This window comes from Salarias fasciatus, chromosome 6 (genome assembly GCF_902148845.1).
Source record: "Salarias fasciatus chromosome 6, fSalaFa1.1, whole genome shotgun sequence".
NCBI classification, from domain to species: Eukaryota; Metazoa; Chordata; class Actinopteri; order Blenniiformes; family Blenniidae; genus Salarias; species Salarias fasciatus.
Genome location: NC_043750.1, coordinates 16776948 through 16798508, shown reverse-complemented (window position 1 = coordinate 16798508; position 21561 = coordinate 16776948). Strand labels below are relative to the sequence as shown.

Genomic DNA, 21561 nt, shown 5'->3' with positions numbered 1-21561 from the left:
TATAAGGAGACAGCCACTGTCTTGGTTTTTCACTGTGAACTGACAGCATTGATGCTCCATTAACAAAGACTTGACATTGACTGTGGCTCAGAGCAAATAAACAGACTGCAGCTCCAAAGTTCATCATGTGCAGAAAGCTGTCTGCTCCCTGACTATCTGGAGTGGGGCTTATTTGCCATGCACAGCGAGTCCTGTGGTCTCATGGCTGAGCGCCTCACAAGATTACTATACAGAAAATCAGAAAGTCAGAAAATACTCTATATTTCAAGAATTTACTCAGTTTTCCAAAAATCTTTTTTTTCCTTTCATCTTCATTGCAAACCTTAAAGCAACACCGAGCCACAGTCCAACGCACTTTGTCCATTTTCTTTGTCAGTTGTCAGATTGTTCAAATGGAGGCACAGCTCTCTCTCGTTGATAGCCCAGGGTTTGGTTCGCTCCCTTTGCTCCATGTCAACATACCTGGTTCAGATAAATGGCCGGCTGGTTGGCAGGCTCAATTACCCCGGTGGTGCTCGCTCTTAACAACACAAAACACAAAACCAAGGGGTAATTTTTCCAACATTTAACACTATGGCTCAATGGACCAGACGACTGCTGTCAAAATACTGACTTTTTTCCCCTGAAACCTAAATCGCTTTTTTGGCTTGAAATGTACATTAATTCAAACTTCCACACAAAGGCAGCTGAAACTGAGAGTGTGTGTAAAGTGGATGAATAATTATGGTAACGACTAAAATCAATGGCTGAAGTAATTTTGAAATGTGGAAACAAAAAAACGTTGTCTGCTGTTACATTTTTAAAATGTTTAGAAGATAATGACTGGCCCAAGATTGATGAAGCTGAGGTGCTCCTAACTTTAACCTGTCATTAAAGATGGATTGATTGATGGATGGATGGATGGATGGCCTTGTCAGACCTGCTTCACCTCCTGTAACCTGATATTCATCATTTTACTGCCTTCCTCCCGGGCCTTTAATATCTTTGACAACAACAAAGACAATAGCCTACAGTGTCATATGTCACTTTGTTTTTGGTGTCCATCTGGATGTCCATCATGGACAATCAATATCAGTACCGAGTTAACTGACACAGTAGACAACTTCATCTGTCTGGGATGCAAGTTCTGCTGGGACTGTTTCACACTAACTGAGACATTTCGCCACCTCCAACCTTCCAAGACTGTCGCGAGTATGGCGCAACGGCAAGATTCGGACTTCGACCAAACTCCGCATCCTCAACACGTGCGTTCTTCCTGTGCTTTTATCCAGAAGTGACACCTGGACCCTCTCCGCCTTGACCACACGATGTATTGATGCTTACCACCGAACCTGTCTCCACAACATCCTAGGCATCCACTGGTACCACCACTGTACAAACAGCGAAGTTTACTAAAGAGCGGGAAATCCCAGCCCTCTGCCCGTCACCATCAAACAGTGAAGAATCAGGCCGATCGGTGATGTTGCGTGGCTTGGAGAGGCAGGACCGACCAAAAAAGTGCACTGCACGGTGACTCTTCCTCCCTGTGAAGGTTGGTGCTGACCTGCGAGACGTCCCCACCTAACCTGGGTCCCCCAGGTTTCAGCTTTCCGTCCAATTTGCGACCTCGTCACCGCCGCGGACAACTGCCTGGAGATTAGGCGTCTGGTCGCCACGGTCACCTAGTAAAAGTAAAAGTACAAGTGAGTTGAAACCTGAATCTTTTTTAACGTGAAAAAAAAAATGGGTGGCAGTCCCGTTTTCTTCAGAAATGTTTTTGATCAGGCATAAAAAAGTTCTGATTTCTTGTCTGTTCTTCGTATTTAGGATCCATTCAGGTGAGGTGAGGATACTGGCAGTGAATTACTTGCTTTCAGACAGTTTTTATGAAGATAAACTGTTAAAGCACAGAAGAGAATAAAAGAAATCCGCATGTCTTTTGTATGCTGAGATGTGAATCATCAGAGTGAATATCGCTGTAGATCTTCGATGTCGCCTTCTGGAGCATCTTTCAAGTCTGTATCTCTTCATTCAAGGTCTTGCTTTTATTACTGTACATAGTGCAATTTTTTTTTTTACATTTAGTCTGAAAAAGAAGGAGAAAGAGAAAGCTTTTCACTTGTCCTAGAATCAAAGCGTTTCCAAGCAGTGGTATCCGGTTCAAAGGTCCGAATCCCACTGCTAATGGGGGTTACTACTATGAGTCCTTGAGCAAGACACCAATAGGATGGGTTGAATGCAGAAAAGTTTTTTTTTTCCCCAACAGTGACCAATAAATAACATGTTCTAATTTTCAAACTTCCCTTTTGTAGCGTTTATTTTGAAAGATGATATTCTGGCAACAATAATACAGCAGTTCTTTTACAAAGATGCTTGTACATTTTAGAAATAAATAGAGGAATACACAAAGTCACTGTTACTCCGTCAGTTCACCATGCTGTGGTTGGATTTCACTGATACAACTCACACTTTTCTTTACACTGGACAACTCTACTTCCTTAACTAGAGCAACATATGGAAATCATCCAAAGCTAATTTACTTGAAAGTAGCAGTCCTGGGAAAAAAAAAAAAAGAAACTACCGTGGCCGAGTCAAAACAGGGTTTTCCTGTCACAAATATTCAGCTGTGGAATTCAGCTGTTAATGTTGGTTAAAGGAGTGGTTAATCTTGACCAAGCCTTCCTGACTGGACCACTTTTAATAATAGCGTGTGACTGAGTCACAAAAAGATATTTCCCTTGCTTTAACTGACACCATTCCCTCACAGTGTTAATCTTTCTACAGAACGAACTGATATGGTTATTATTTTAAGGGTGATCGGCCTCTTTCCTGGTGTGTGATAAATCCATCCCCGGAGATGATCCAGGAAGGCAAACCCTGCAGCCCATGATCATGAGGAATGCTCTCCGAAAGGAACGGTTGAAGAAACCATACAGGAAGGGGTTTAGAGATGAGTTGATATAGCCTAACCACAGAAAAACGTCCCAGACCACCACCTCCGTGCTGTAGTCAATGAACGGGTCCACAATGTTGACGGTAAAAAAAGGCATCCAGAAAAGAAGGAAAACTCCCATGATGATCCCTAAAGTTTTTGCTGCCTTTCCTTCCCTCTTCATTGTATTCCGGTGTTTTTTCTTCTTGCTGGAGTCTTTTCCCACTCCGGACGCCATCTGGCTCTCCATGGCACTGATCTGCATGGCCTGGCGCTTGGCAGCTTTGAAGATCTTCCAGTAGGCAACGAGCATGATGGCCATGGGCAGGTAGAAGGCCACCAGGGAGGCCATGACCGCGTAGACGCGATTGACCAGGAAGACGCAAAGGTCCTGAGGAATCGGCACGTCGACACCGGCGATGTGAAGATCGAGCATGATGGGGCCAAATGAAATAAACATGGGAACCGCCCAACAAACGGCGATGAGCAGAGCCACTCGACTGTTGGACATCTTCAGGGAATAAAGCAGGGGGTTGCAGACGGCGTAGTAGCGATCGTAAGCAATGCAGCTGAGGTGAAAAATGGACGCAGTGCAGAGCATGACGTCCAGGCTGGAGTGGAGCCGGCAGAAAAGGGAGCCGAAGTACCAGCATCCCTCCACGGTGCGGATCATACTGTAAGGCATCACCACCAGGCCCACGAGGCAGTCGGCCACCGCCAGGGACATGACGAAGGAGTTGGTGGGAGACTGCAGCTGCTTAAAGTAAGCAATGGCCAAGACCACCAGGAAGTTTCCCACCACGGTGCAGAGGATGCCGACAGAGAGGAAGGCGTACAGGAAAATGCGGGAGGCCGGGTTTCTCAGAGTTGTGCAGGACCCAAGCTCCATCTGGAGGGAGTCGTTGGCCTCCTCGAGCCACCCCAAGCTGAGGTTATCCATGGTTTAATCAAACCTGTCAAAACATGAAGACATAGTGGGGAGTAACTTTTTTTTTTTTTTTTTTTTAAGTTTGTTCATAATCTTCAGTTAGAAAATAATAATGCTAAAAACAGACAAAGCAAGCACAGGTGTGTTTATTTTAGACTCATCCACAGCACCACAGTTGTTATTTCATTTCATAATGAGTTTTAACTTGGTGTTGGAATGGAAGACGTCTGAAAGACTTTTCCTCTATGTTGGCCTTATCTGACATATCAGCTCCTCGCTGGCCCCGTGGTGGTGGGAGTGAACCATATCAGGGGAATATTTCAACAGAAAAGATCTTGATAAAATGAGAAAAAAATGGATTTATTTGACTTGTTTCTGGAAAGTAATCCAAAAGAAACCTCTTATCAGGCCTTTTATTGCAGAAACAGAAAGGACCAAAATATATAATAAATATGTTAAAATCAACAATGCAAACAGTGAATGCATTCTGTTAGTAATTTATGGGTTTGTGAGAACAGAAGTATTCACTGAGAGGTTTTAGAACACGGTTGTTTGCAATGCTCATTACAGTAGCTCACAACAGAACACATGTGATTGTAATGAGCATAATCAGATTAAATTTCCAGTGCCAGTGGAGTGAACAGTGAACAGATGTTCCAGCTGACTTGGAGGGGATTTAATGAACACCGCAGGGACGGAGCTGCGACCACGGGAGGTGGTAGACAAAACACATTCTCTTTTCAGTTTGGGTGGAAGACTTAGGACTGAGAAACTTCCCATCGCTTCTCCAGATTAAAAAAAGTGAATATTTTAATACGAACATGCATCTGCCCAGCATATTCATCATGAATTACTACTGCAAGTCCATAAGTTTTATAAAATCCAATTATTTATTAAAAAAGAAAAAAAAATCATGCACACACACAGCTGCAAGATATATTTCAAGTAAACGATCTGTAAGGTCCTTCCAACTTTAATGCTTTAGATGTGGACAGAACAAAAACCTGAACAGTTTTCACACTTTATAATAATCTTTTCACAAGCACACAAGAAACAACCACAAAAGATGAAAATCATCACCAATTGAAATTCTGCATCAGCTGACTAAGTGATTGTACATTTATGTGACTCACAAATTACATACATTTTTTTTCTTGAGGTTTTTTTTTTTTTTTTTTTAGAAATCGTTGGTCACAGATCTGTTTCAGTCATAAATGCATAGGGAGGGTAACAAAGAACAACAACAGTGACTGCTGGCTTTGGTGTGTGGGGAAGATGTAAACAATAACAAAATACTTATAAAAAAAAAACAGAAATAAAATTACAAAATTTTTTTTTTTTATATGGTTATGAATTTGAAAAAAAGTTAATTTGATTAATATTTAATGAAAGGAAAGCCCTGAGGATTGACCAAAAAGGACTGAAAACGTCAATTTTTTCAGCAATTTGTTTTCTGAGCATGGTTTTATTTACAATCTTATATTTCTATAAAAGGTTTAGTGATTCTAGTAAGCTTTTTTAACATATTTGACAAAAAGTCTGTTTAGATGCAATGATACCCATATTTTTAATGATTGCATGCTTCATCTACCTTATCTTCCTTTTAGGAAATTCAGTTCTCTTAAACTAGAAGTATAAACTCATATCCACATCCCATTCCCCCAAACAAGCACTGTTGCTGAATCTTATCCATCTAATTTTTGTCTGTCATTTCTCTCCTGCCACAGACAGACCCAGACACTCAACATCAGATACTTGGTGGTTTATTAAATATAGCTGGAATTTTTGTAATGTCCTACTTCCAAGCTAATCAAATAGTAATTTATTTTTTTAAACACCCCAATGACTGTTTATTGCGTGTTTTTATAATCCAGCAATAAACAATTGCACCGTAAAATCAAATAATAAAGAAAAATGTCTTCGTTAAACAGTGTAAAAGCATCATAACTTCAACAAAATCAGCATTTCTCATCCTAATGAAAGTAAATGTTACTGTGTGACTCAACTCAGACAATATTGACGTGCAAGCATTAAAAATCTAGTGTTAAGGTTTAATTTCAAGATATTTGTTGAAATAGATGAAAACATGTATACAAAGACAAGAGATGAAAAGTGGTACTCACCTGACCTGTGAGGAGGAGAGATGATGGTCTGCCCTCATGTCTGTGTCAACCTTGCCTTCACACAGCGGAGAGGGATGAGAGAGGTGGGAAGTGGGCTGTATGCAACGCTGTATGCAACAATAACCACAGTAACAAAGCAAATCTGCTGCCTGCTCCCCTGCCAGCGCAATTCAAGTGACTGCAAATGGCAGCCAACAGGCTTACATTTTCACACTTTCAGATGACACATGCAGCCATTTTGCAGCCTCTTGGTGTGTTGAATCTAAGGAAAGCAGCTTCTGCATGATCAGGAAATAAGATACTGGAATGGAGTAAAATTGAACATGACTTAATTTTCTAAATAATATAAGCAGAGTGTTTTACCTCCAAGTCAGCCAGAGAAAAGGGAATAGAAATCAGGAAAATTTATTGACAGTGAGACAACAGCAAAGTGATACATGATGAGTCCAAGAACATGAAAATATGATTACACATCGAACAACACGGTGGAAGATGCCACTGGTGCATTGATCAGGTTGACCGAGGACATTTGAGGACACTTGAAAGTAACCCTGAAATTACCTCTAGAAGAGAAAATCCAGCTTTCTGGGAAGGAATTAATGCAGATATCTAACTCAACACAGAGAGTTTTCCATCCTATGATGCAGGTTCACTTCTTACCAGGGTAACGGCCACTGAACGGCATGTTCTGGAAAATAAATCAACAAATATAAAAGTACCAAATCCTGACTAATCAGTTCTCGTAGAAAATGACCCACATGTCCTTAGAAAACCCTGTCAACGTTTTAGCGTGGACCATGAGAGGAGCACTTAGGAGAGAAAGAATTTTTAGAGATGGATGCAGTCCTTTCCATGTCCCTGATGACTCCCAGTACAAAAAGTAATTATTTTCATTGGATTGGAAACAATCTACAATATCAAATCAATTCCACTGAATTCATACATACAGCAGAGAGGCTGTGAGGGAATAAAGCCTTGTTAATGACTGCTTTGAAGTCTGTTTTTGCACTTGTTCTTCTCTTGTTCCCAAGTCCGTTTAGCTCCACTGGGGTTGTATCTGAAATAATGAGGTTAATAATAATGGTCATGCATGGTGTAACGGCAGAAACATGAATTTATGGAACACACAACTATTCTGGCCATCATGGTGAGGAATTAATATTCCAACACAAAATGCTCACGTGGTCTCAAAAGAACTCAAACAAAAGGAAAACCGCCGGAGAAGCTCTGCCTGAAATTTCTGTGCCGTTTTTAAGTGAAATTGAGCGATCACAGAGCCTTCCGTTTCTATTGTCCGTTGAATGGAAGAATCCGATCGAACTGAAATACCACTGAGCAACAATCGAGAGCGGGTGTGAGTAATGACAATGTGAGCATAATCTGTTGATGGAAATTTCAGTATAAATCGTCAATTTTATCAAATTAGAAGCACTCTCACAATCATGTTCCAGTTAATATGAAAACACTTGAAGAGCAAACACAGAAGTGACAAGTTTGGCAGGATTTTCTACAACCGAACACAGAAAAGAACAAAAATTATTAGACTGTGCTCAAAACTTTACACCAAATTGTCTTGGAACTAATGTTGCAATGCCGTTAGGTCGCAAATAAGCAACAACAGTTTAAAGTGAAAAGCAAAAACACACTACTTTCAGTCTAAGCAGGATGCAGGAAAAAGATGGATGTTTTCATCTGAACAAAAAGTTCAATCCACCTCCTGCCGTCTGTCCACATGAAGCATGTCCCACCAGTCCTCGCTGCTTCATGTGACTCTGAAGATAGATTCTAACGCTCTGTTGCTGGACGATTACGCACTAATTGGTCTCAGATACATCCTTGCTGTTCTTGTTATGATGAAGCGTCCAGACCTTTCAGTGGATCCATGATCAACCAGCACTAATCGAAGTGGAGCAGCTTTTAGTTTTAATGCCTTCCTCCTCTGGGATAACATTCAAGAATTTTTGACCTTTGCAGTCAGAGAGTTTAAATCAGGCCTTAAATAGACTGTTTCAGTGCAGCTTTCCAGTAAAGTGAACCCATAACTTCTGGTTAAAGTCATTTGAAGCTATGATTATTACATTGTTTGCTATTTTTGTCTTCAGTATTCTTAAATGCAGCCTTTGTGATGTTTTCATTCATTAACTTGTTTTTAGCTTTTATTATTTTTAATCTCAATAATATCATTACATAATATATCATTTTTGCTTCATTTTAATGCATTCCCATGTACTTACAATTTCCTTGTGCCTGCAAAGTGTTGGATGATTAAACTTGCATTATAAAAGCTTTACAAACAGTAGGAACTCACTCTTGATGGCATCTTTCCAGTGGTGACGTGGTGCAAGGATCAGCTGCAGAAGAAACAAATGTGATTTTATCTATTTTCAGTTCCATTATTACCATTAAATTTGTGCATGTAATTCATTTTTTCATCTTACAAGAACAAATGTATCAGACACGAAGAAAAAGAACAGTGACATGACACTTCTGCTTTAAAAAAGAAGATTCAAAAACACTGAGATCTAAGCCTAAAGCCTCCATATTCACCAAGTAAGGAAAAAAATCTAATGAACAATGATCTGGGTGACTAAAGCAAATTAAATGAGACTGACACTCCAAGGAGGACTGTTTTATTTATTTGATAATAGACTGATTTCATATTATTAACGAGCTTTGCATGAATGCAATTTCACCTTCTTCATACTTCATGAAGTGACTGTCATCGTCCCTCGCATGCTTCTCAGTGTGTAGCCTACCAGAGCCAGTGCTGTCAAGCCTGAATACCTTGGGCCTCCGCCAGTGACAGACGTATCTCAAGTGTGGCGGATGTGTTCTAATTAAACATGGGGGATTTTTAATGAAGGGTGCGATAAAAGGCACATTTTGCTGATAACTAGTGTTTTTTCAGACCAGTCATTCATATGTGTAATGCGAGTGGGTTTCATAAGCAGAGTGGACTGCCGCACATCTGCTCCTTTGTGTTTGGAAGTGGAATTGAGGAGAGGTTGATTCCAGTGTTTTGTTTCCTTCCCAAGAGGGAAAATAATGTGAATTGTTCAATGTGATTATGAATTTCATTAGCAACAGTGTGATGCTGGTGAAAGATGTTGCGTTTTTACGATTCCAGCTTAATAAATATTGCTGTCATTGTCATTTCACCTTTTAATGTCACCTTGAAATGATGGTTATAATTTTCAGGAATTCAGGATTTATTCTCTTTTTTAGCTTGATGACGTCAAGCTTTTCTTCTTTTTTTTCCAAGTAACAACCTCAGAAGTCCTTTCATTAGATGTTGTGAATGTTAAATGAACTGTCTAGTTTAGATTCTTTGAGGACTAGAGAAGCAATATGTGAGCTTTCAAGGATCAAGTGACATTTTAAACCGCAAAGACACAAACACAATGAAGACGGCCATTAATCACTGTAGATTCACCAGACTCATCAAGCAGGAAATATTAACATTCAACTGTTGGATAAAGCTCAGGGGAAAACGGATAAACAAATAAACCATCATGCCCAAACTCAGCAACATTTAGTCGGTCAAAGTGTACTGAGTTGTGTCAGCTGAATGTTTGACCTCAAACCTGGATCTACATTTTCGGTCAAGTGATCATGAAGTCTGGAAGCGAAAAGTATTTTACACTGAAAACGAATGAGAAAATCATGTAATGTAGGTAGTTTATCCTGAATGCCCAGATTGACCATTTTTCCTCAAAAACATGGGTTTGTAGGGCAAATTGAACCAGATCATTTTCAGTAACTCAAAACAGAATGTAACAAATATTCATTAGTTAAGGAAAAAAAAAATCAGAGGTTGAGCATCTCCTGAGGAAATGGAGAGAGGAGTCACTGAAGTCTGGTGCAAAAAAACAAAGCCGTGGCAAAAGAAAGGTTAACTCTGCACAGATTCATATAAAAGGAACAAGGAAATGAAACTGTTCAGGATTTCTGATTGGGAAGGACTCATTAGGCCAAACATTAGGCTGTTTAAATTACAAGAGCTGATTTTTTTTTTTTTTTTCCTTTTTTAAAAAAAAATCATGACAGAAAGGGGAGCAAGCAGTCAACAAAGCTGTTGCCGTTGAGACAAAAACCCAAACACAGAGAAGCCTGGAGCACAAGGAATGTAGAACTCACAGGAACACAAACAATGCTGAAACACAGACAGCAAACAGAACAGACAGGTAAAAGCTCAACATATACCGACGCCACCAGGTGAAGTCAATCACACATTCAGACACATCAGGGCAGGAATCAGACACCAGAGGAAGGTGAGGAGCAGGCAATGAAAGGCAGAATGTCAAGTAATAAAAAAAAAAACATGACAATAACTGCATTGGTGGGTCAAATAAAGCAAAAGCAGAAAGCTTTTGCTGTCCATGTAAACAAATGCTGTGGTCAACTAACTGTGACTACAGAGCAACGCCGCCTGGAGACACACCACATTTATAGTCATGTCTGTGAGAATTGGCAGCTTTGGTTGAAGCTTAGTAAATACAGTGAAATGCTAAACTTTCAGAGTCTACTAAAAACTCGGTGTTTTGATTTGACTTGTTTTTTCAGGAAGAGGACTGTAAAAGGATCTGCGACACAGAGGATGAGAGTGCACATCCCAAAAGAAGCCCTTCAGCATTGATTTGTTTATTTTCTCTTTTCCCTATCAGGACTGATAACAGTGTCTTTTGTGAAGCTTTTTCCTGACGCTTTCCAAACTGGATTTAGGAATTAACATACAAAAGCAACAAACAGAAACACTGGCCATGTCCTTGGCTTTACCCTCTTTTCCACACTAATAAACCACAACATTGTTACCACGTGATTTGATGCTCAGTATTCAGTGAAGAGTTTAACATTTAATGAAATCGCAAATTTGCTTTATGAAATATCTCAACAACCCCCCACCCGACCACTCACTCCTCCAGATAAATTATATAAGCCCTCAGACATTTGAATCTTTCCCCAGCAATAAAAAAATGTCACATAATAGCAGTTAATTCTCCAAAAGTTGATTCCTGAGCCAGACATAGTAACCACTTTGTATGAATTAGTTAGGTTTTCAGCTCCGTCAGGTTTTTAAAAGTGACTTGTCTGACGATTCATTTTGCTTTAGCTGAAACTGCTAATGGAACGAGACCAGGACTGCAGTAGAGATTTAGCATTGAGCCTTTGCGTCCTCAAGAATAAAAATCACCTTGAGAACAAGCTCTCCACTGGCGCTGGCGTTTACCATGGCTGACTATGGACGGTAGCAGGGTGCATCCTTTAATTTGTTTTAGGATTATCAACAGACAGACTCTGGGAGAAACCAGTGAAAACTGGTGAGGGAGACCTTCATATGAAGGGACAGGGGGAAACTTCAGCAAACTTCAGGAAGAGCAGCCACCAAGCCCAGAATGGAATCAAGACCATGCATATTAAATCTACAAAAATATATTCACAGCATTCAAAATGTTATATCAGACGGAACTGGAAACAACCTCCCCCTCTTTTATTTAATTTATTTTAATCTTAGCTCCTTGTTTTTTGTTTTCATTTGTTTGGGATGGGGCTGGGGGAAGGATTAAAAAATGGAAATCGTTGTCCCCTTCCTTGACTTTTTGTTTCCTGCCTGTTGGCAATAAGCTCAGTAATAAAGAAAGTTAATAAAAGAAATTATCTCATATCAGTTTTTAAGTTAAATTGCGTCTGCATCCTGTTTCCACAGCTGTCATCGCCAAGAAAACAAATCAAAACCTGAGAGTCAAATCCAGGAGCCACGTATACAGCTAAGATTTATTTAGAAGTCTTCGGAACACAACGCACAACACATTTTCTATCTAATCAACATCTTTATTAAAAACAAAACAAAAAATAATCAGTGGATCTGTGGGGAAAAAAAAATCTACTTGAACACACACACAAAAAAGAAATTGTTCCTGGAGTGTGAAGATGTGACTTCATCTGCTGAGGAGCAGATCTTTTCTCCAACACAAAACCAGTTTGAGAAAAAACTTCAGTGGATTATCACTTTAAAAGAACCAATATTCTCTCTTGTTGTTGTTATATTCTTATCAGCCTAAATTCTTGAGCTGAATTTGAGTTTTTGAAAGATTGGTTGACCCTCAATTGATGGAGCCAGTATCGATTATCTTTGGGGCTATGCAGCCCTCTTGTGGTGGACTGTTGTCATTACAGGTGTAACTCTCACTGACAGGTGGTTAAAACATGTTATTAGTCAGGATTAGTTTTTCATTTTTCTCCGCAGATGGTGAAGTTGCCTTGGCACATGGAGACCTGATGTCTATTTTCTGGTCCGCCTGCTGGTTTTGATTTTCCCTTATTTCTTCAATGCTTCTCCAGGCTCATAACTCACTATTTAGCTGAGCCCTGTAGCGGAGCCAGAGTGGGGGCAAGGGGGCGGTCGCCCCAGGGCCCACAAGGTCATAGGGACCCGTTTCATGTGATGTGTTCACATTTACTCGTAAATAAATTAATTTAATAAAATGTGCAGTGTGTGCGAGAAGGTGTACGCATATGATCGTGGGCTCCAATTTGCTAATTCTTACATTACGACTGTGCCTGAACGCATCAGAGCTGTAAGCCAGCGCTGATTGGCTGTGCAGCATTAACAAGGTTTTTCTTTGCACTTGATCTGAACTCTTTGGAGGGAAGTTAAACAGTATGCTAAACACTATGCTAGCCGCTAGCGGTACTTCCCAAAACCTAACATCGGAGCCACTGGTGAGTCAGTGAAACCTTCAAAAATATTATCTTTGAATGAGACGGTACAGATTTAGCCAGTGAGTTTTTAATGTGAGTTTTCAGCACCATGGACAGCGGACGCTCTGAGATTGACACCTTGTCACCTGTCAGGCTGCATTTGTATGTGTGAGTGTGCGTGCCTATGTGTATTTGTTCTTTAGAACAAGTTTGTGAACTGGTTTGTGACTTTATTCTGCTTTCTGAGGCATATAGTTTTGCTTGGCTCAATTAAAGTGAGCATTAGTGTGTTGTTTGATGGTAGTATGAGGGATTGTTTGAATGGTAAAATTACTATCATAAGGGCCTGTCGAGAATGCTCCGCCCCCTCTGTACTGAGACCCACGCTCCGCCTCTGGCTGAGCCTTGTCCATGATGCCTAATATGCCGGGCATCGACTTTAAGCTGCTAAAACAAACAAAGCTGACCTGCTAATAGATGAAATCATCCAGATCTTTCAAAGTGTGCTGTACTGTCTAGACAAGAAGCTGTGAAGTAACGAATATGGCTCTTTGGTAGAGCACGCCCCAAAGAATGCTTAGTTAGATTGAAAACTGGAAATTTTTCCAGTTAATTCAGCATCAGTCTGAGCTTAAGAAGACCCTCTGTTGGATGGAGTCACACGGCATTGACACTGACCACTGCATGCTGTGGTAATGCCTTTCAGCAAATGTAGCTTTGAAGATCCTCTGAAGTAGCTGTTGACCTGCATGAAACTTGCGCAAATCCTTACGCCTGTTCACACCTTCTCCTAACACATAAACAATAAGTACAGAATGTCCGCTTGTTTAATTTATGGCATCCACTAATGCTGCAGCAGATCACTGTGTGTATACAGCCTGCAAAATTAGCTCTGAATGGAACACTTCACCAGTTTCAGCAAATCTGCTCTGACAAAAATGTCAAGTATATGCCACAGCCTTAAAATCATTTGCAGGAATTCACCTGAAAGTAACACACCAGTCGACAGCGTTTGAAAAGTAATTACTTAAAATGACATTATAAAATGTATATTATTACAGCCTGGCACTTTGAATCACATATTTCATTAATGTATCAATTCAGCTGAATATTCCAATTTCACACCATGTAACACTGCGCACTTAATGAAATTCTGTCACGTGCTTGTGAAATTTATGGAGCGCTGTTATATTGACATTTTCAATCATCGGAGGAACTTTCTTTGAAAAGATGAGCACTCATACAGACTTAAAGAAAAGAACGTTTATTTTGGCAAAACCCCTCCAATCTCAATCGAGCCATAAAAAATATTAATACACTAAAAACATTTTTTTAAAAAAAAGAAAAATATCACATTTACTGACTTGTGCTGCCGCATACTAACCAAACCTATTGTGTGATCTTGCGCTTCCAGATACTGTAAATGGGCTTTCAGATGATTAGTCTGGTTCTGTGTGAGGTTTCGGGGCCTCAGCGGGGTGGGAAGCCCCTGTGCAGACCCCCCCGGCCTCTGAACCCTCCTCTGTCTCCACGGAAGTTTGGTCGGTTTCTCTCTCGGCCTCTGTCTCCACCTCTTCCGGCGTTTGGTCCCCCGCGCCCTCCTCTGGGCGCTCCTCCGCCGCGGTCCGACTTCAGCTTGGCAGGCGGGGATTTGGGCCGCAGCCTCTCGATCTCCTCGGTGCAGCCAGACAGGTGGGAGTTGGGCGGAACGAAATGTGAAGCGTAGGCCTCGGGGTTGAAGTTGGTGTTGGTCAAAGTAGGGCCCACTGTCAGCCAGCCTGGGAACACAGGAAACATTTTGTCTGTGATTCAATATTTAACTCGAGCTAAACATGCTACTGCACCTCCAAGATTCAAACCATGGAAGGGTTCGATAACTTTTTCAGTTTCAGAAAGTGACAACAGTTTCTTTCATTGCTTTTGTAGCAACACAAAGTGGACATAAGCTGCAGGAAAAGAGCTCAAGTCTGAAAAAATCTGTAGCAGCAAATACACACAGATTTATCCAGGAAATGAAATACAACTGAAGCCTTTCGACCTTCATGAGCGCCCCAATAAAAATAATGAAGGTTTTTTTTTTAAGGTGTCTCGCTCAGCATTTTATTCATGAAATCATTTATCTAAAGTATGTGTAAAATACCTGGTCTGATGGTTGAGTCCCGTCCAAACAAATGCAGCCTCCTGCGGCCCAAACAGAAGTGCTCGATGATGTGGAAGATCTCCACGGGTTTCTCCACATTCCCCATCTCTGGCTCCTCGGTGATGATCAAGTCAATGTCCACGTTGGCATGGATAAAGTCTCCATCAGTGCTCCGACGTACGGTTCCTTTGATTCCCATCAGGCAGTGCTCCTGGAACAACAGTTTCATCTGTTAATGTCTGTCATGACATCTAAAAACTAAACCCACAGAGAATCTTGAAATGTACAATAAATATGACATTTGTGCTTTGTTGTGTATTTTTTTGTATTGCACCTTGGTTCTTTGGAAAACTGCTTTTGGGTCCAGTGCCTTGGTCTTTCCCGGGTTGTTCTTGTTAGTCTTGATCCAGCAGATATCCTCACACCTTCGAAAGCCCCATTTCCTCAAACACTGAAATCGGGAAAACAAAGTAATTGAAGGAATTGTGTGTTTTGCTCGCTTAACTAGCAGTGGCGGCTGGTCAAGAGAGGGAGTTCAGCCCGTACCCCCATTTCACTGAATTGAACGGTGCATTTAACTGAAAAAGAAAGCCTGTTACCATTCTGCCCAAGTCCAGACCTTCACCAGAGCCACACCAGAGAAAGACAAACGAACGGAGAGCAGATATCTCCTCGATCTCCAGTCTCATGATCTACAAAAGCAGAGGAGAAAATGGAAAGAATAAGTGTGCAAAATGACAAAAACAAACAAATAATTCTAAGGTTTTTTAGTTGTTTATTTGAACTACTACACTTTTGGTATTTTTCATATCATCATAGAATTGACGTTATTCCTCCAATCAGTTGTTTCACTAGTGAACGTTTGCTCCTTTTCAGGATTTACTAACATATCAGGACAAACTGCTGGATAAAATGAGCTGAACATGCACACGTACGTCATCCCAGGTCCAGAAACGTTCAGTGTGGCTGATGCCTGACTCTCTGTAATATTCCTCTAGAGGAGGCTCCAGCAGGATCACATCAAATTTGCACTTCAAATCCTGGAGGTCGAAATGCTCCGGATCAGCCTGGAGGTACCTGAACACATGGAAATACACACCTTTAACCAAACCAACACTTCGCTCAGATAAATACTTCAGTCTGATATCTTCAGTTAACATACATCGGAGGAATGTTGGTGGTGGAGATGAGTTCATCCTTCAGTCTGATCAGCTCTCGGAGTTTTGGATATTCTTCAAATCGGTCAGCCAGGCCTGCAGCACAGACGGTACAGAGGTCACATGACTACACGGGCATGAGCACACACACACACAAACATTTCAACACAAAACACACACTCACCAACGTCTCGGATGAAGTTTTGTGGCCTGTGCCCCGTATCCACAAAGTGTTGACAGTAGTCATTGTGAGGATTCAAACTCTGAGTTCCCTAAAAAAAAAAAATCAAACAGTGGAAACATAGCTAAATGATAAATGGCAGACAAGAAGGAGAAGGAGTGTGTGTGTGTCCTAACCTTAAGAAAAGTGCTTGAATCTTTGTACACCTCCTCATACGGGTTGTTTTCATCTGGCTGCTGCACCTCTACTTCATCCTGAAAACATAAAGATCATGCATACAAAATCACAACAGGCTGAAGTAAATCAATCAGCTGTGGAACAAAGAGCCTGTGGGGACGTTTTCAGAAAACTCACATTTCACAGTATGCAACATCTCATTTCACACATCTAAATCAGCCTGATCTACACTTGCTCTGAAACATTTTGCATAAATTGGCCTGTTAAAAAAGGTTCCCTCTTTTTTCTGTGTATGTAACAAACAATAGATTTGCGTAGGCAAACCACAACCATCACTCTGAAATCTACATATACTCACCACTAAATAACTCCAGTTTGTTGTGTTGGTGACTAAACTGACTTCAGTGGAAGCAGAGCCAAACACATCTGAATGCAAGGGAGATGCAACTTAGGGATCTACAAGATGTTTTTCTTTAATTCAGCAATTAATTGGAAAAAGTAATTAAAAAAATGACATTAGGACTTATGAAAAAGAAAAAGCTGCTCATAGAATATTGAGTCTACACTGCTGTTTCCCTCTGAAGTGTATTCATTGTATTATTAAGGCAAATGCATGTTGTATTTTAAATTAATTGATTATAATTATTTTCACTTGTAATGAAGGAATTTATGTGCTCCCAGAGCCCAAATCTGTTTTTAAAGGTGCTGCGTAAATCAGCTATCAGCACTACTTTCAGAGAATTTGAATGTTTTCTTTTGAACTGCAGTAGTAAATACCTTTAACCCCGATGAGACTGCACTCACCTTCTGCTCCTCCACATCCTCCTCTGTGTCTTCTCCCTCTGTCTGCGTTCTCTTTTTAGAGGGAGGAGCTGAGCTGTCATATGAAGCTCTGAAAAACACACGGAAACACATATTTCCCATCTTAGCAGTGCACACAAAAATTGAACAGAAAACTATCAAGAAAAGGGACATATTAAATGGAGTGCTACTGTTCAAAGCATTAAAGTGAAAGAAAGGTTTAACTGAAGTATCTATTACCTCAGCACAAAATGAAATCAAAGCACTTTTTTGTTTTTCAATGACAACAAATAATTTTTGCACAACTTACCTGCATGTTTCTCTTGTCTCCTCAATTTCTTTGAGCTCATCTTTACTGTTGAGGACAGCTCCAATACTGTCTGCGCTCTCAGCTCCCAGCTGTGATTGAATGAGAAAAGACAGGTTCAAAATCTTGTTTACAAATTTTAAAAAGCAACGCTGTAAAACGACATAATTTTCTTCTTTTGATCAGACAATGTGGATACACAAATCATCTCTTTCAGTGAGGTAAGTTCGTCCAGTGCATAAAGTAGTTGAAACCCTGCCTCGTAATCAGTTTTTTTCACTTAATATATGAATATCTGCTGAATGTTATTGTGTATATCTTAGACATGTGAGTATTTAAAGCTAGGGCATCAAACCAAAACATGCTCTGAAATATATATGTGATTTATATATATTTTTTAAAAAATCCCTTTAAATGTGATTAGATATTATTTGAAGTCAGCTTGTAAAACAAAAGAAAGAATAACAAATTTTGCAAATTTGAGGATCTGAGCAACTATTAAACTGTTTTATCACTTTAGACTAGAGGATGTCAGTAAAACACTACACTAAAAGTTCTGCCTTCATATTGCTTTTATGATTACATGTTCGTGTCAAAACTATTAATTAACCTATCAATTTATAGCACCTCGCACAATGCAAATGAAGGAACAAAGGAACACCGTCACTGCTAAAAGAAATCCATGCATCCTCTCTCTTCTGTTTTGCCCTACTTTGTTCCACATCTACTGTAGATATTTAATCTTTGCTGTAGATATTTGATCCTCCAACTAATCGTTGTCATTCATTGTCATCGAAGATAAAATCAACTTTCTCTAAGAAAGACTTTTTTATTTCATCGTGGATTTGCAACACATCTCTACCCCCGAAAAAAAAAACAAATCAAACCATCTGGTAACAGTAAGGATTAATGCACTGCACACTGATCGGTGAACTATCCCGTGTGTTTATGTGACTGCTACTTTAGCAATTTGCTAACAACGCAGGGTACTTGCCTGTTGAGCTAACAGCTGCCGCCTGAGTTTTTGTTTCTCCCGGATTTCCTGAAGCCGACTGTTCATTTCTCTCTTCTGGGTATTTTCCCGAATGTATCTAGAGTCCTTTTGGTCACTTTATCACACACAAACTGCCCATTCAAAGCTGATAGACGATTATAACGGGGTCTAACTTTTGCTAATGTCGGCGAGCCGCTCAAAATCACAATAGGAGTACTCGTAATAATTACCGGTACAGTCCGAGTCAAGCACTGTGGGTGGAGTTACCTTTTCTGAAGCGATTTGGACAAAATACCCATCTAGTAATATCTACTCAGCTGGAGGGAATGAGCTCTGTGGATGAATTAAAGAAAAAAAATCACAACTAAGAAGCAAAAATGTGATTAATCGTGAACTAACTCCACCCGTCAGTGTTCTGTGCGGAGTACGCTGGTGTTTATATCAAGTGAACATGTTTATGGCGATGGCTGATGATCCGTGGCGCACCTGAAAGACGTCAGCGTTTTCCTACCAATCACAGATCGTGTTCCAGACACGAAAGGCACGCGGGAGACGTTCAGATGACATGAAGTTTGTGCAAAGAAGGAACCTTATTGATTCTGAATTGAACTGAATGGTGAGTTGTGTTATACATATTACAGTGTCAAAATGATTTAAATGAAAGTGCATATTGTGAAATGTTAATATTTACATTAAATTGTTAAATTAAATATGATGCACTTTATTGTGTTTTGAAAAACACAAAAGACCTTTAAAACTGACACATTGTTGCCAACTCCTCACTTAGTAACGTTCTGTCATCTTGTAATTTACATCAAGGCTCATTTGCGTATCTAGGTCAAATTAGATGATGACGTCATTTAAAACGATACATTGTTGCAAACTCCTCAGTCAGGAAAGTTCTGAATGATATTTTCATACAGAAAGAAGGAACCATATTGGTGCAAAGTGAGTCACGTGAAGTGACAGAGCTACAGCCACAGAGTCCTGACTCCTGATCATTCAAAGGCAGCTTTTTAATGGAAGTACAGATATCTATTGTCATACATCTATTGTGTTTAATTATTCTTTTGCAAATGTAGAAATGCTATCTACAGTTACAAATCAAATTTGATTGGTGCCTTGTCTCATGTTATCACGCAGCGACATTTCAATAATTTAGATTGATTTGAATTGATTGAAAGTCCTTTATTTGTCCCACAGGGGGAAAAATGCAGTGTTCCAGCAGCACAGAGAAAAGAAATAAATGGAATAGAAATGTGAAATGTGAAATTTACAAAACCCAATCATAAATAAAAAAATGTAATATAATTCAAATATAAATTTAGGATAGATATAATTAAATAACAGATGTAAGCTAACTGACATAATTAAATATGATTTAAATAGAAATTTAAGACAGATATAATTAAATAACAGATATAAATGAATAATTTACATGTACTCCTAAGACAGATATAATTAAAAAATAACAAATATAAGTAGCAGATATAAATTAAATATAATTCAAATATACTTTTAAAACAGGTACATATGTACACTATAATAATATTAACAGACATACAGTTAAGACAGACACATATGTACAATATAATAGAAAAATGTGAGAAACACAAAAATATACACAGGAGTTTCACAGAGTTGAATGATGGATGATAATGAATGATTGCACTGCCCCCCCCCCCCCCTTTTTTTCTTTTTTTGATTGACAGGTAAGTGAGAGGCTTGCAGATGTGTTTGAGTCCTCCCAGTTCCGTAGCAGTGGTGCACCAGATAAATTTACCGGTATTTTTCTTTTCAGCGTGAGAAATACAATGTGCGGCGTGAGTGCATGACAAAAGACTGAAATGCGTGACTGTCACGCTCAGTGCGTGAGACTTGAGAGCCTTGCCAGTTTGCATGGGGCTTGGGGCCGACATGACTGTAAGCCCTTGCATCAACGAGCAGTCAGCGTTGTCAAACACACAAAATGAAGTGGACATATCCCTCAGGGCACGCTAGAGAAGAAAAATCAAGAAGAGGATGAAAAGAAAAAAAACATGATAGTGGTAAGTGGGAATGTGTAAGCTATGTGTGTTACATTACAAAAAAGTTAGTCCCAGGTAGTCCAAGGGACTTTGTCCCAAACTCCCAGTCATCCACCTCCAAGCACCAGAAAAGTTAGCTGAGTCTGTGCAAAGTGATTTCAACCATTTTCTTCAAAACACATTAGTAAAGTCTGTATATAATCATTCACATTATTTGACAGCGTGGTTAACAACACACTTCTGTGGTATGACGAACTTAGAGCACACACCTCTGACAGCGGAGGTAATGTAATCGTCATGGTTTGTTTGTCTGTCGGTCTGTCTGTTCGTCGGTCTGTCTGTCTGTCTGTCTCTTTGCTGATCCTTCGTCCTGGACTTCATTCATCATGATTCTGGGCCTGAGAGGCCCCATAGTCCCTCTTGCCTACGGCCCCCAGGGGGTCTAGAAACACCCCTGCAACCACACACACTCAATCTCACATCTGGACTGTTTAATGTGTCACCAATTAACCCAAACACACACAGAGAGAACACACACTGAAAGGCCTGGCCAACATTTGAACCCATGACCTGTCGGTTATTGCAAGTTAAAGAGTTGATTGCAGTTGGCATGAGACTTTCCTTTGTGTTCTGTCCTACACTGTGGAACACCTACAGTTATTACAGTGGAAAAGAACTGCTGCTCCTTTCTGAGCATCATCCACTCTGGTCACTCTCTGGACTGAGTCCAACTCCATTCAAATCCATTCAAATGATGGAGCTGGACGATTAAATGAGATTGTCACGTATGAAATCGTAGATTTCTTTTAAATTCAAATTGAGCCTTGCAACAACAAAAAAAAAACCAACTTTCAATTGATGATTGTGAGGCAGCCAATTCCTTTGGTGTGTGACTGCAAATGTGATTAATAGTGTGAAATGCTATTTAAATGAAATCCATAATGCAAAAGTGAAACTAAATGTTTTCCATGTGTTTAAAGTGTTAAAGTGCAGATTTCAGCCTTTTGGGAGCAGCCAGAGATTGGGTCTGTGGAAATGCCATTTATCTATGATAATGTTTTGTTTGCTTTCTTTGACTATTTTCGATCAATAACACAGGGCTAACTGTCACTGGAT

At 39.9% G+C, this 21561-nt stretch overlaps 2 protein-coding genes across 2 annotated transcripts; both read right to left on the bottom strand.

The window, feature by feature from the left end:
• Positions 1-2786: 2786 nt before the first annotated feature.
• LOC115389753 (5-hydroxytryptamine receptor 4) lies at positions 2787-3851 on the bottom strand. Its single transcript, XM_030093332.1, has one exon. It carries the CDS (start codon positions 3849-3851, stop codon positions 2787-2789), a length of 1065 nt encoding a protein of 354 aa, XP_029949192.1.
• A 10058-nt stretch (positions 3852-13909) lies between these two features.
• On the bottom strand, positions 13910-18644 carry mettl14 (methyltransferase 14, N6-adenosine-methyltransferase non-catalytic subunit). The gene is made up of 11 exons (XM_030094058.1): positions 18419-18644; positions 17428-17516; positions 17121-17208; positions 16316-16393; positions 16143-16230; positions 15964-16054; positions 15737-15878; positions 15401-15493; positions 15136-15252; positions 14802-15012; positions 13910-14439 (listed from the first exon to the last, which is right to left on the bottom strand). Exons 1-11 carry the CDS (start codon positions 18482-18484, stop codon positions 14132-14134), a joined length of 1371 nt encoding a protein of 456 aa, XP_029949918.1. The 5' UTR covers positions 18485-18644; the 3' UTR covers positions 13910-14131.
• Between the last annotated feature and the right edge of the window lie 2917 nt (positions 18645-21561).